This window comes from Mobula birostris, chromosome 3 (assembly GCF_030028105.1).
Source record: "Mobula birostris isolate sMobBir1 chromosome 3, sMobBir1.hap1, whole genome shotgun sequence".
Classification (NCBI taxonomy): domain Eukaryota; kingdom Metazoa; phylum Chordata; class Chondrichthyes; order Myliobatiformes; family Myliobatidae; genus Mobula; species Mobula birostris.
The window spans coordinates 149,573,681-149,586,044 of NC_092372.1; the positions used below are offsets into that span (position 1 = coordinate 149,573,681).

Consider the following 12,364-nt stretch of genomic DNA (forward strand, 5'->3'; position numbering starts at 1 on the left):
CAGTACAGTGAAAGACAAATACAAGCTACAAGATAAAAATAAACATAAATCATGTAATATAGCAATAATGACAGTGATCATTGACTATTCAGAAATCTGACTGCAGAGGGGAAGAAGCTGTCCCTAAAACAATGAATGTAGCTCTTCAGGCTCCTGTTTCTCCTCACTGATGGTAGTAATGAGAAGAGGGTTTGTTCCAGGCAGGAGGGTCTTTAATAATGGAGGCCATCTTCTAGGGCACTGCATCTTGAGAATGTTCTCGATGGCGGGGAGACAGTTCCCTTCAGAACCAATAGTCATAGTCAACAAGATTCAGCACTACATGTTTTGGGAGTTATAGAATCAGAGATATAGCACAGAAACCAGCTCTTTGATCCAACAAGTCAGTGTGTAACCATCAACCTAAATTAATCCCATTTTATTCTCCCCTTACTCTCATCAACCGCACCCAGATTCTATCAGTCACTCAGGCACAAGGGCATCTAAACTACAAGCTGCTCATCTTTGGGATGAGGGAGGAGCACTCTAAAACCCTTGCGGTCTCAGAGGGTTTGTGTAAACTCCAGATCCAAAATCATCATTAAACTCAGGTTGAGAGAACTGACTGAACAGCTCTACCAGCTGTGCCATTGCCTGAATACACAACAAAGTAGCATGTGGTAAAACAATCTGATAAGTGGTGAGCTTAAGCTTTATCTGAATATTCACTGACTATCCTAACCTAAGTGCTAAATGAACAACTTATTTGTTAAAGGTAACCGAGTGATAGTGCATTTCACAATGATTTTATTGAAGAGTCTGCTTTGTTTTAATTGAACCAGATGGATCTGCGACATCTAATGCAAGATGAACATTGTTCTTAAAATGCTGCTTCCCAGATACTTGCACAGCTGCAAGCCCCAAACATTGATATAATAAGAGATAAGAATTCTGTAATTTAGAGAGTTTATTCACTTACCAATCCATGATCAATTCCAGTTCAACAAGAAACAAATGTTTTTTTTAAATTTTAGAACCAGAACAAATTAATATATAGATTGAATTCGTTACTTATTGTGGTTCTACATGAAGCATAAACATCCTTCAGTTATTCATATTTACCCTTTACATACAGAAAAGTAATTGTAAAATCAGCTTCAGTAGTTCATACACTAACATTAATTAATATAATCTCATTCTGTTACAATATATAATCCTTACATCCCATATTCTAATAGATAAAATTTTAAGCTTCCTCCCACCATATAATAACCATAACATTGAAAATAGTTTTCATACAGGCTCTAAAGACAGCATTACTCTTGATGACCTACCAAGACTGGAGTAAACATACATTTACAACTAGAACAGCATTTTCAGTTCAGTTTGTTGTTATTTTTTTAAATCAGAAAATACATAACATGCATCATAAATGCGTGTAACAGAAAAGAGTCATGATGTATTAGTTTGGAGTGGAAATATTTATCCCTTTGCCATCCTGGACAACAACATACAGACATCGGTAAAGGCTATCTCTTGAGTCTATCCGGTTCCTCGATGGCTGCTATCAGTTTCTGCCGTGCTTTTTTATTGATATGCGAGCCCAGACATACATTCACAAGGTTCGTTAACTGCTTTGTTGAATATTCCTGCCAAAAGAAAGCACAAAATTATAAATAAGAAAAAAAATCACTCAGCTTTACAAAACAATTTCACAGAACTCAAACGGATAATGTGCTGACGTGAAAGCTCAACCAGCAGATATTTCAAATTCTAATAGACATATAAACATTTTATCTATAATAGAATATTTGGCAGTTGTAAAAATAATTTGAGACATTCAAAGAAGTTTAAGCCTTTCCTCTGAAATTACACACAAGCCTTACCCTATGTTCTTTGATCCACCTTTCCATATCATTTTCAGTTAGATAATAGGCTTTAATATAAGTTTCCACAAACTCCTTATCAGGAATTGGTCTGATGTCAGTCAGTTTCTCTAGCTTCATTAAAAACTGCTGGAAGTCCAACTGCATTAAGGCCCGTCCCTCATTACTGCATTTTTTGACATTAGCATAACTGTAGCATTAAGAGAAAGAAGATGTCAAATCAGTACATATGATAAATTAAAGATAACTAATCTGAAAAGTGAAATATGAAAAATTCTATTATTTCTTACAGCAAAGCATTTAGCAGAGTGCGAGTATTTCAAATTTGTGCTCTAAAGAAATCTTCCAACAACTGTTTGTCAAAGTCCTTCAGGAATTTGTCTAATGCACATAATGTTCATCATATACCCATGATTTGAGGGAGGCAAGAGAGAAAACAGGATGCAACATAATCAGATGGGTAAATCCAAGGGAGTCTGACACAGAATTACGATAACAAAATAAATACTAAATAGAGTCAACATTGGATTAATAAAAGGCAAGTCAGTATCATTAGAGTCATAGAGCCTGCAAACAGGCCTTCGGGGCAACTAATCCATGCAGACTGTGTTGTCTAGCTATCTAGTCTCATATGCCCATATTTGGCCTATAGCCCTCAAAAACCTCTACTACATATTTATCTATGTAGATGGCTTTTAAATATTGCCAATGTATCTGCCTCAACCACTATTTCCAAATACCCAAATACTTCCTTTGCCTAAATCTCTCACTTGATCTTAAGCACATGTTCTCTTGTTTTTAGGGCCCTATCCCTGGGGAAAAAGACTATGCGCTTTTACTCATGATAAGTGTTTGGCGGGAGCAGGAGCAGCACAACGCGCAGGTGTCCAACCTGGTGAGACGAAGGAGGGGCCAGGCCCAGAGTCACTCCATAGTGCCCGGAACCTCCAAGTGTTGCAAACTAATCCCTCTAACATGAAGCCTAACAAGAGGCGGATCAAATGGCCTGCAGCTCATATTGCAGCCACCACCCTGCGATCAGACATTGTCCTAGTGTCTGAGTCAACTAAGCAAGTGGTGCTGCTGGAGCTGACAGTCCCATGGGAAGATTGGAGGAGGCCTTTGAAAGGAAGCTCTCCAAGTACGCAGGACTGGTCAGCAACTGTCAGCAGGCTGGATGGAGAGTGAGGTGTCTCCCAGTGGAGGTTGGTTGTAGGGGATTCGTAGCCCGTTCTTTAGTAAGAGCCTTCAGCATTTTGGGCATCGAGGGAGAGAGGAAGAGGAGAGCCATCCGCAGTACCACCGATGCGGCAGAGAGGGCCTCAAGATGGCTGTGGCTCAAAAGGGGGGAGCCATGGAGTCATAAGTAGCTAGCCATCTGGACACAAGCTGGGGTCTGATCAGCCCCATCTGGGTCACCTGGAGGAGGTTGTATGATGCTGAAAGACCCGAAACACCCGATGATTCCAGGAACATCACTGAAGATGTGTCCAGAAGCATCAGTAGATGTATGTACACAGCTCAGGTGACCTCCCCCCCCCCCCCGCCCCCCGCCAATCTTCAACATTCCAGGGAATATGCAACTTCTCCCTGTAACTTAAGCCACCCAAGTTTTCCGACACTCTTTCAAGTCTAAATAACATCATTCCTAGAAAAGGATGACCAAAACTGTACACAATACTCCAAACGTGGACTCACCAATCTCTTATATAACTGCAACATCAAAACTATGATATTCAGTGCCCATGACTGAAGGCCAGCATGCCAAACACTTTCTTCACAACGCAATCTTGTTGTGATGTTGCTTTCCAAGATCTGTGCGCTTGCACTTCTAGACCCCTCTGTTCCATTGCACTCAGTAACTCACATTTATCTGGATTGAAAGATAATCAATCCTTAGCCCACATACTCAGCTGATTAGGATCTCTCTAATTTTTCATAACTGTTTACACCATCTACAATATCACCTATTTTAGTATTATCTGCAAACTTACTAACACCATGCCTTGTATATTCACATCCAAATAATCCAAACACAGGCTTCCAGTCCAAGAAGCAACCCTCAAACATCACCTTCTGCTTCCTATCACAGAAAAGAGAAAATTTGCAGATGCTGTAAATCTGAACAACACACACTAAATGCTGGAGGAACTCAGCAGGCTAGGCAGCATCTATGGAAAAAGGTGCAGTCCACATTACAGGCCAAAATCTTTCTGCAGGACTGGGCCAATTATAAGTCCAATCTGTTATCTCCCCGTGTGATCTAAATGCCATGAAACACCTTGTCAAAGGCCTTGCTTAAGTGCATACAGACAGTATCTGCTGGTCTACCCTCACCTACCCTCTTGGTTACTTCATCGAACAGCTCGAAGAGATTTGTCACACACGACTTCATGCTGACTCACCAGAATGAGTCTCTCCATAGGTTGGTAATTCCTGCCCTCAGGATCCTCTCTAGCAAATTACTCATCACTGAAGTCAGACACATTGGTATGTAACTTTCTGGCTGGCTTTGCTACCCTTTTTAAACAATAGTACCACATTAGGCCACTCTCCAGTCATTCAGACCTCAGCTGTGGCTAGAGGTGAAGCAAAAATCTCTGCAAAAACCTCCACAATTTCTTCCCTAGCTTCCCACAAGGTCCAAGAATGCAATGTCTGGCCGTGGGGATTTGTCCACCTTAATGCACTTTAAAACCTGTAAAACCTCCCTGCTAACTTGTATGTAGATCGAGGCAACACCACTCATTTTCCCCATTTCTTTATCTTCCATCATTTTCTCTACAGAAAAAAACTGAAGAGAAATATTCAGTAAAAATTTCACCCATTTATTTTGGTTCCTTACACAGATGGCCATGTTGATTTCTAAGGGGACCTATTCTCTCCCTGGCCACCCTTTTACTCCTAATGGACCTACAGAATCTCTCAGGATTTTTCTTTGCCTTGCCTGCCAGATCTTTCTCATTCTCTTTTTGCCCTCTTAACTTCCATCTCTGTGCACTCTTATGGTTAACAAATACAAATACTCACAGGTGCAATGAAAAACCTACTTTCAAGAGCATCACACAGAGTATCATACAAGCAGGATTCACAAGATAAATTAAACATAAATTATATACAATTATTACATGAACACACAACTAGATAAAAAACAGTCCATTTTAGCGCAAAATGGTAATATTGCTAGAGTGATTAGGGTTTTGCTGGTTGGTTTAAGAACTGAATTGTTGAAGGCAAGTTGTTCCGGAAACTCTGGTGTTGGATTTCAGGCTTATTCTGCAAGTATTCTTCAAACCTTCTTCATCACTTAATTTACCTTTGCTGCCACTTTTTCCAATCTTTGGATTTTTGTAGCTAGGTCCTTAACGCTCCTTAGGGCCCTATCATTCATGGTACATTTCCCTCCTTTATTGAACCCCCACAACCATGATTACATCATTCACACATTTAGTTAACACCTGAAAAATAGCAGTTGAATTAGTCAGATAGGAACTTCTACCAACAAAGTTGCCACGCAAGTTAATAGGGTTGGTGTGAAGACAAATGGTGTGTTGGCTTTCATTAGTTGGGAGACTAAATTCAAGAGCCAGGAGGCTCTTTGTCAGACCTCACTTGAAATAGTGTGTTCAGCTCTGGTGACCTCATTATAAGAAGGTTGTAGAAGCTTTAGAGGGGGTGCAGAGGAGATTTATCAGATGCTGCCTGAATGGGAGAGCATGTCTTTTGAGAATAGGATGAACAAGTTAAAGCCTTTCTCTTTGGAGCAAAGGAGGATGAGGTGACTTGACAGAGGTGTACAAGATGATAACAGGCATAGATCAAGTCAATAGCCAGAGACTACTCCCAGTGTGCAAATGGCTAATACAAAGAGGCATAATTTTAAGGTGATTGGAGCAAAGTATAGGAGAGATCTCAGAGGTAAGACCTTTACATTAAGTGGTAGGTACATGGAACTCACTGCCAGCAATGGTAATAGTAGCAGATACACTAAGAACATTTAAGAAACTCTAAGGTAGGCACATGGATGATAGAAGAATGGAGGGCTATGTAGGAAGGAAGTTTTAGATTTGTCTTAGAATATGTTAAAAGGTTGGCACATTGATGAAGGTACAGCAGTGGACGTGGTGTATATGGACATTAGACATTAGGGCTTTAGGCTGATGGCATTTGATAAGGTTCCCCATAGTAGGCTCACTCAGAAAGTCAGGAGGCATGGGATTCAGGGACACTTGGCTGTGAGGATACAGAAATGGCTTGCCCACAGAAGGGAGAGGGTGGTAGCAGATGGGAGCATATTCTACCTGGAGGCTGGTGATCAGTGGTGTTCCAGAGAACTGTTCCAGCTCTTTACAAGTTTTATAAATGGCTTGGATGAGGGTTGTTGCAGGTTGCAACAATTTCAACGGGACATTGACAAGACGCTGAGCTGGATAGAGAAGTGGTCGATGGAGTTCAACTAGGAAAAATGTAAGATGATACATTTTGAAAGGTTGAATTTGAGGGCAAATACTGGGTTAATGGCGAAATTCTTGGCAGTGTGGTAATGTGATGTAATTTTCCATGTTCTATGAAATCTGTGATAAGTATCCTTGCCTTTCCAAGGAAAGATAAATCATGCTTCTTTGTAATGAAAGAGTCACAACCTGCAGAGCTACAAATGAAGTGTTAGGACGTGGTATCTGACTGGGCAGTCCTTCATTGACCAGCGATATGAGAAATGGGGTTCAATGATGGCAGCCCCGCCCCACCACCACTATCTTTATGTATCACAAACGATCTATGATTTAAAACACCACTGAATTTTCAATAGAGCAAATTATATGAAAAATATTTTTATTGCTCCCACATATGCCAGATATAGTTCAGAAGGAATATTGTTGGTTCAACTTCCACACTTGAACTCAAGCATATACTCTCAAACAAAGACTCCAAGTAACGCAGGGACAAATGTTTAACTGGATACAAAGTCTCTACCTGCCTTCTTATCACTCAATCAACAGAACAAACAATCTGCCTTGCTACTGTTCACGGGACCTACTGGTGTCTAGATTACTGCTGCACTATCCCATCTGATGAAGGGTTCCGGACTTGAAGTGTTAACTACTTCTGTTTATACAGATGCTGTCCAGCCTGCTGAGCTTTTCCATCATTTTCTCAGCAGACAAATGGTGTAAATAATGGACAACAGCTATGGATGCCATGTCTTTTGACTCATTTGATCTTGAAACTTTCGGCAGCTCAATTCAATTTTTGCAGAAGTGGAGGATGTTTTGTAATTCAGAAAATAGCTTACCAAAATGAACTTACCCTTCCACTATAGTTCTGTTTGCCAGCCGGATACAATGCTCCCAAAGGACATTAGACACTTGGAGTGGTATACGCACTCGTTTAGAAACTTCAGATAACTTCTTATGGAAATGTTCAAACTCCTTGAGTAACAATTGACAGAATAAAACAGAAAAGACATTCTGGTTTAATATACCTGAATATTAACATCTTGCATTTTCATAGTAATTTTGTTTTTCAGTCCGAGGAACATAGCAAAGGAAAAACACTTCCTGCAAACAAACTCTGATACACTGTAAAATTAGTCTATCAATTTGATTACGATGTTATAGTAACTATTGTGAACATTTCCATTCTTGCAATTACCTTGAGAAGAGTATCAACGTACACATTGTGCTGTGACATAATTTCTTTTATATCCCACTTCACACTGGCCATAAGATGCAACATCTGTTCGTAATCGATTGCTTTAGCAGCCACGATCCAGTAAATCGGTTTGCGCAGCTCACTGGCAGTTGACACGGTCTTTTTGTTATCCGATTGGAAGAGAAAATACAGAATAATTTAAAACTATGAAAAAAATGCAGATCAACAACTGAAAGTGATCTTATTTTAGAAGCAGACATTTAAAAATTGATCATTTACTTCCTTTTCTACTGTAAATCGTAACTACAGTGAATGCTTTTCATTTGAAAATTTCAGTTCTGACCTGTGAATAGAACTGTTGCAAAAAAGGCTTCTTGGCTGAAGGCATCATGGCATCAAGATGAGGTTGCAAACAATCAAATTGATCAGCCAGAAACACCCTGGGAAACACAGACATACAAGACCATTTATGCTTTGGCAATTATTGTCAGCACCTTAAGAATATCATGTCAATTCTCATCCAGAAGAATTCCAATAAATCAAAGCAGTAGTCAGGTCAGAGTTCAGTCTGAAAAGTATATCTACAAACTCTGGCTTCAAATTGTGAATTCAGCTTCCCATTTGTTGCAAAGGAAGTCAACTAATCAGAAATTTGCAGTCATTCTTGAAATGATCATCACTTTTCTGTGCTTTTTGCATAAATGCCACATATCATTGCCCTACAGATTGCCATTTAGCCGGCTGATGGCGTAGTGGCATCAGCGCTGGACTTGGGAGCGAAGGCTCCCGTGTTAGAATTCAGCCAGCTCCCTTGCACGCTTTCCATCGGTGCTGGGTTGAGCGTCGAGCTAGCAACTCGGCCTCGTAAAAATAAGAAAGCCTGCTAAAAAAAAAAAGCCTTCATGACAGCATTCCGATGACTCCACTCGGAGTTAAGGGCCAAAAAAAACAACAACAGATTGCCATTACCAATGCACATCTAGATTTAACTGTTCTCTTAGTGTTTTGGGTGAGTTCAAAACAAAATTAGCAGAGCGATGGATGCCCAAGGGTGTCTTTACAAGTGACATAGTTAGTGATTGATAAGGAAGGCAGGAGATTGGTAAGCAAGTTTGGGAAGTATTGATTAAAAAAAAACAAAGAACTTTGGCTGTGTTTAATGGCATATGCTTCACTGCAGACCACTTTAATTACTTTGCCTCTGTCCCAACTTTTGTTGAGTGTGTTGCAGCCATCAAATTCTAAATTTGTGTATGTTTACAAAATACAATTAAGTTGGTCAGTAAAACTATTGAAAATCTTTTCTTTGTACTTTTGTCAGTTAAATAAAGATTCACGTGAATTAACCTATCACAGATTTTTGTTTTTATTGCATTTTGGAAAATATCCCAACTTTTCTGGAAATGGGGTTTGTACGTAGTCACAACTTGTTCTAAGGCATTGCATATAGTTTCATTTCCTCCAACAAACCGACCTTCAACATTGCATGTTTCTCTAATTTCTCTCTGTCTTGACTTCAAGGTCATTACTTTCAGCTAGACTCATGTTGTTTTCCAAGTTAATAAATTAGACAAAACAATGATTAAATCAATTCAACCTTTCAACAATGGAAGCAATTTAATTCTTCAGTTTTTCAACAGAACCAAGTGGTCGAACTATTCACGTAAACACCACTATACAGCTTTTCAATCCAACCACTCAGACAAGGCAATGTTGACCATTCAAAACTGTGTTTCAAATCCAAACACAGCATTAATCGAAACAAAAGGTTGTTACTTGTCACAAGCTGCTCCAGGCTGCAAAGCACCTAATTGCATGGACATGTCCAAATGCTCAGTATTCATCTGGTATAAATGCAGAAAATTTTTGCTGCAGAAATTTATCAGCAACCTCAAACCAAAACGACTACCATTAGCCTGTGCCTGCTACAGCGTTGCCCCAGCTCCAATGATTGCTCCAAAAACCAAATTCTTTATTCAATCCTTTATTAGTAACCAACAATCATGAAGCAATGAAACTTAAGTGTACACAATTGTAAGCTCAGCTTTATTCAGCATTATCTTACTGGTCAGCAAGCATATGTCCTCCGCCTGTCCCAAGCAACAAACTGTCATGAAATAAGCAAGAGTCACTTATTCCCTTCGCTTTTACCATGTCCCCACTCAAGTGACTATTAACCATAATAAAAGAGCAACGCAGAATACAAAGCAGATAGTGAACAGATACATGGCTCCTGCAGTAACAGTATGGTACTGTTAGAGAAGATAGCTGAGTGTGATCAGAGCCCTAATGCTTTGGGGATATTGGTCAAGGACAGGGCACTAACACTACTCTATCAATTGAATTAATAGAGGTTTATGCTGAAACATAATTTGTGATAAGTTTTGAGTACTTTGAGATGTCTACTTGATGTATCCTGTGATGCCAAAATATACACTAAGTATGGATTATCTAGCAAGCCAGAAGTCTGAATAAAACAGAAAAAATACTGGGATTAAAAATTCACTATTTCAATAATTTTATTAGATCTATACATTATTTAGCTGGAAAAAGTGTGAGAGCAGTCAGACACATTTGAGGTGGTACAAGATGAGATACAGACCATTTTTTTCCGACAAAAAAATGAATGCAACTCCAAAGTTCAAATGCTACTGGATGTGAAAGTTCATACAGGGTAGGAGAACCAAAATGACTCTACTGTGAGCACTATATTATCAAATGCTGAGAGGAGGAAAGTGCAGAGGTAAAAGTTTAGAACAAAATTGCAAAGGCAAATAGAAAACAAAGTATACGGATAAATAAATCTGAAGAAAATCCAAAATTATATGATTATATAAAAATTACATGATTAGAATGGGAAAAAAAGGGAGAATCAAGGAATTATAGGGGACTAGCATACATTGGAACTGGAAAACATGGACTTGGTTATAAATGAATGCAGCCTCACTGTCAACCACCATAGAGAAGCAGAAAGAATGAAGATTTTATTTTAATGAGGCAATGAAATGCAAGAAGTTTCAACAATAACTGCATTCAGCACTAAATGGCTTCCTGCAAGGCTACTGTGCACACTTCTCGTTATCACACAACAAGAAAGATATGACAGCACAAGCTGAACAGCCAATTCATGAGATAGTCTCAGGGATTAAGAAGTTTGCTTATGAAGGAAAAATAGCTAGGCTGTTGTTTTTGGAAGAGAACATTGAAGAAACTTTTATTTAGGAGCTATAAAAGGGGAGAAATCATAGCAGAAAAGTCAGTAACTCTTGGATATAGATTTGAGTTAAGAGGTAAAAGTTCAAAGTAAAATTATCAAAGTGCATATACGGTGATACTGAGATTTGTTTTCTTGTGAGCATTCACAGTAAATTCAAGAAACACAACAGAATCATGAAAGGCTTCAAGCCACAGGATGGACAAACAACCAATCTGCAAAGGACACCAAACTGTGGAAATACGAAAAGGAAGAGAGAAAAAAAAATCAATAAATATTGAGAACATGAGATGAGGAGTCCTTGAAACTGAGTCGATAGGTTGTGTGAACAGTTCAGTAATGAGGTGAGTGAAGTTGAATGAAGTTATCTCCGATGGTTCAAGAGCCTGATGGTTGAGCGGCAATAACTGTTCCTGAACCAAGTAGTGTGGGTCCGGAGGCTCCTGTACATCCTCCTGGTAGCAGCAGCAAGACGACAGCATGGCCTGGATGGTAGGGATCCTGGCTGGTGGATGCTGCTTTCCTGTGACAGTGCTCTGTGTAGATGAGCTCAGTGGTAGGGAAGGCTTTACCTGTGATGGACTGGGCCATTTCCTCTATTTCTTATAAACATTTCCATTCAAGGGCATTAGTGTTTCCATTCCAGGCTGTGATGCAATGTAAAAAACACTCCCCACTGCACATCTATAGAAGTTTGTCACAGTTTTAGATGACATGCTGAATTTTCACAAACTTCTAAGGAAGTAGAAGTGCTGCTATGCTTTCTACATAATGGCATTTACGTTCTGGACTAAGGACAGGTCCCCTGAGAATTAATGTCTAGATCTCACAGATAAGAGCTGACGAAGCAGAAACTCTCACCATATTTAATTAGTAACTGGATAAGCATTTGCAAAGCTATGGAACAAGAGCTGGAAAGGAGAATAATTCTGATTGCTCTTTTTTTCAGTAGACTGGATATGAATGTGTTTCTCCTGTGATGGGAAATTATACTACTCTAAGTCAGTAAGAGTAAAATCAGATGATAACCAATATTTCAAAGTTAAATTATGGTTAATCTCATTTTATATTTTATTACAGAAATCCCAAATGTATTTTTCATGATGACTTAAAAATTGATGAGTTATGATTAGAGGAGTACCTTTCTAAATAATTACATTTCTACCACAAGGTATTGCTGGATCAGTTTCAGAAACAACTTTTCAACGTGAATTTCACAGCTATTTAAAGAAAAGCGGCAAAGTTGGGGAATGAGTAGAAGAATTGAATTGTGTGGTTCATGTACAATAAAACATGAACATTCAATTACCTGTGAGAAATATATAACATTTGAAGGAACATAACTTGAATATAATTTAAATTTCCATGTCTTATTTGGCTTTTAATTGAAAATATTGAAAAAAGAGTATCTTTAAGCCTTTAGTGATATGTGACAAATAACTTACAAAGACTCTGTAGCCACGACCCTTTCTGCAAGACCATACAATGTTTCAGTAGAATTTAGAACAACAAGGTGACTGAGGTGTGGGCTTGGAACCTTTTCTTTTCTCTCTTCTGTAGCTGTTAAGGAGCCTGATGTTTCTGGTTGTGCCTCCTACAAACAAAAATGTGAAATTACTGATAGTTATATTTA

General features: G+C 39.0%; 1 protein-coding gene across 1 annotated transcript in view; it reads right to left on the minus strand.

The window, feature by feature from the left end:
• Window positions 1–804: 804 nt before the first annotated feature.
• The window catches only part of vps50 (VPS50 EARP/GARPII complex subunit), a 216,257-nt gene continuing 204,697 nt past the window's right edge, over window positions 805–12,364 (minus strand). The window contains exons 23-28 of the mRNA XM_072253436.1: window positions 12,177–12,325; window positions 7,861–7,957; window positions 7,518–7,676; window positions 7,173–7,294; window positions 1,866–2,055; window positions 805–1,628 (exon numbers count right to left, since the gene is read on the minus strand). Coding sequence (XP_072109537.1) covers window positions 1,509–1,628; window positions 1,866–2,055; window positions 7,173–7,294; window positions 7,518–7,676; window positions 7,861–7,957; window positions 12,177–12,325 — 837 coding nt within the window. The 3' untranslated portion in view covers window positions 805–1,508. The remainder of the gene's footprint in view (window positions 1,629–1,865; window positions 2,056–7,172; window positions 7,295–7,517; window positions 7,677–7,860; window positions 7,958–12,176; window positions 12,326–12,364) is intronic.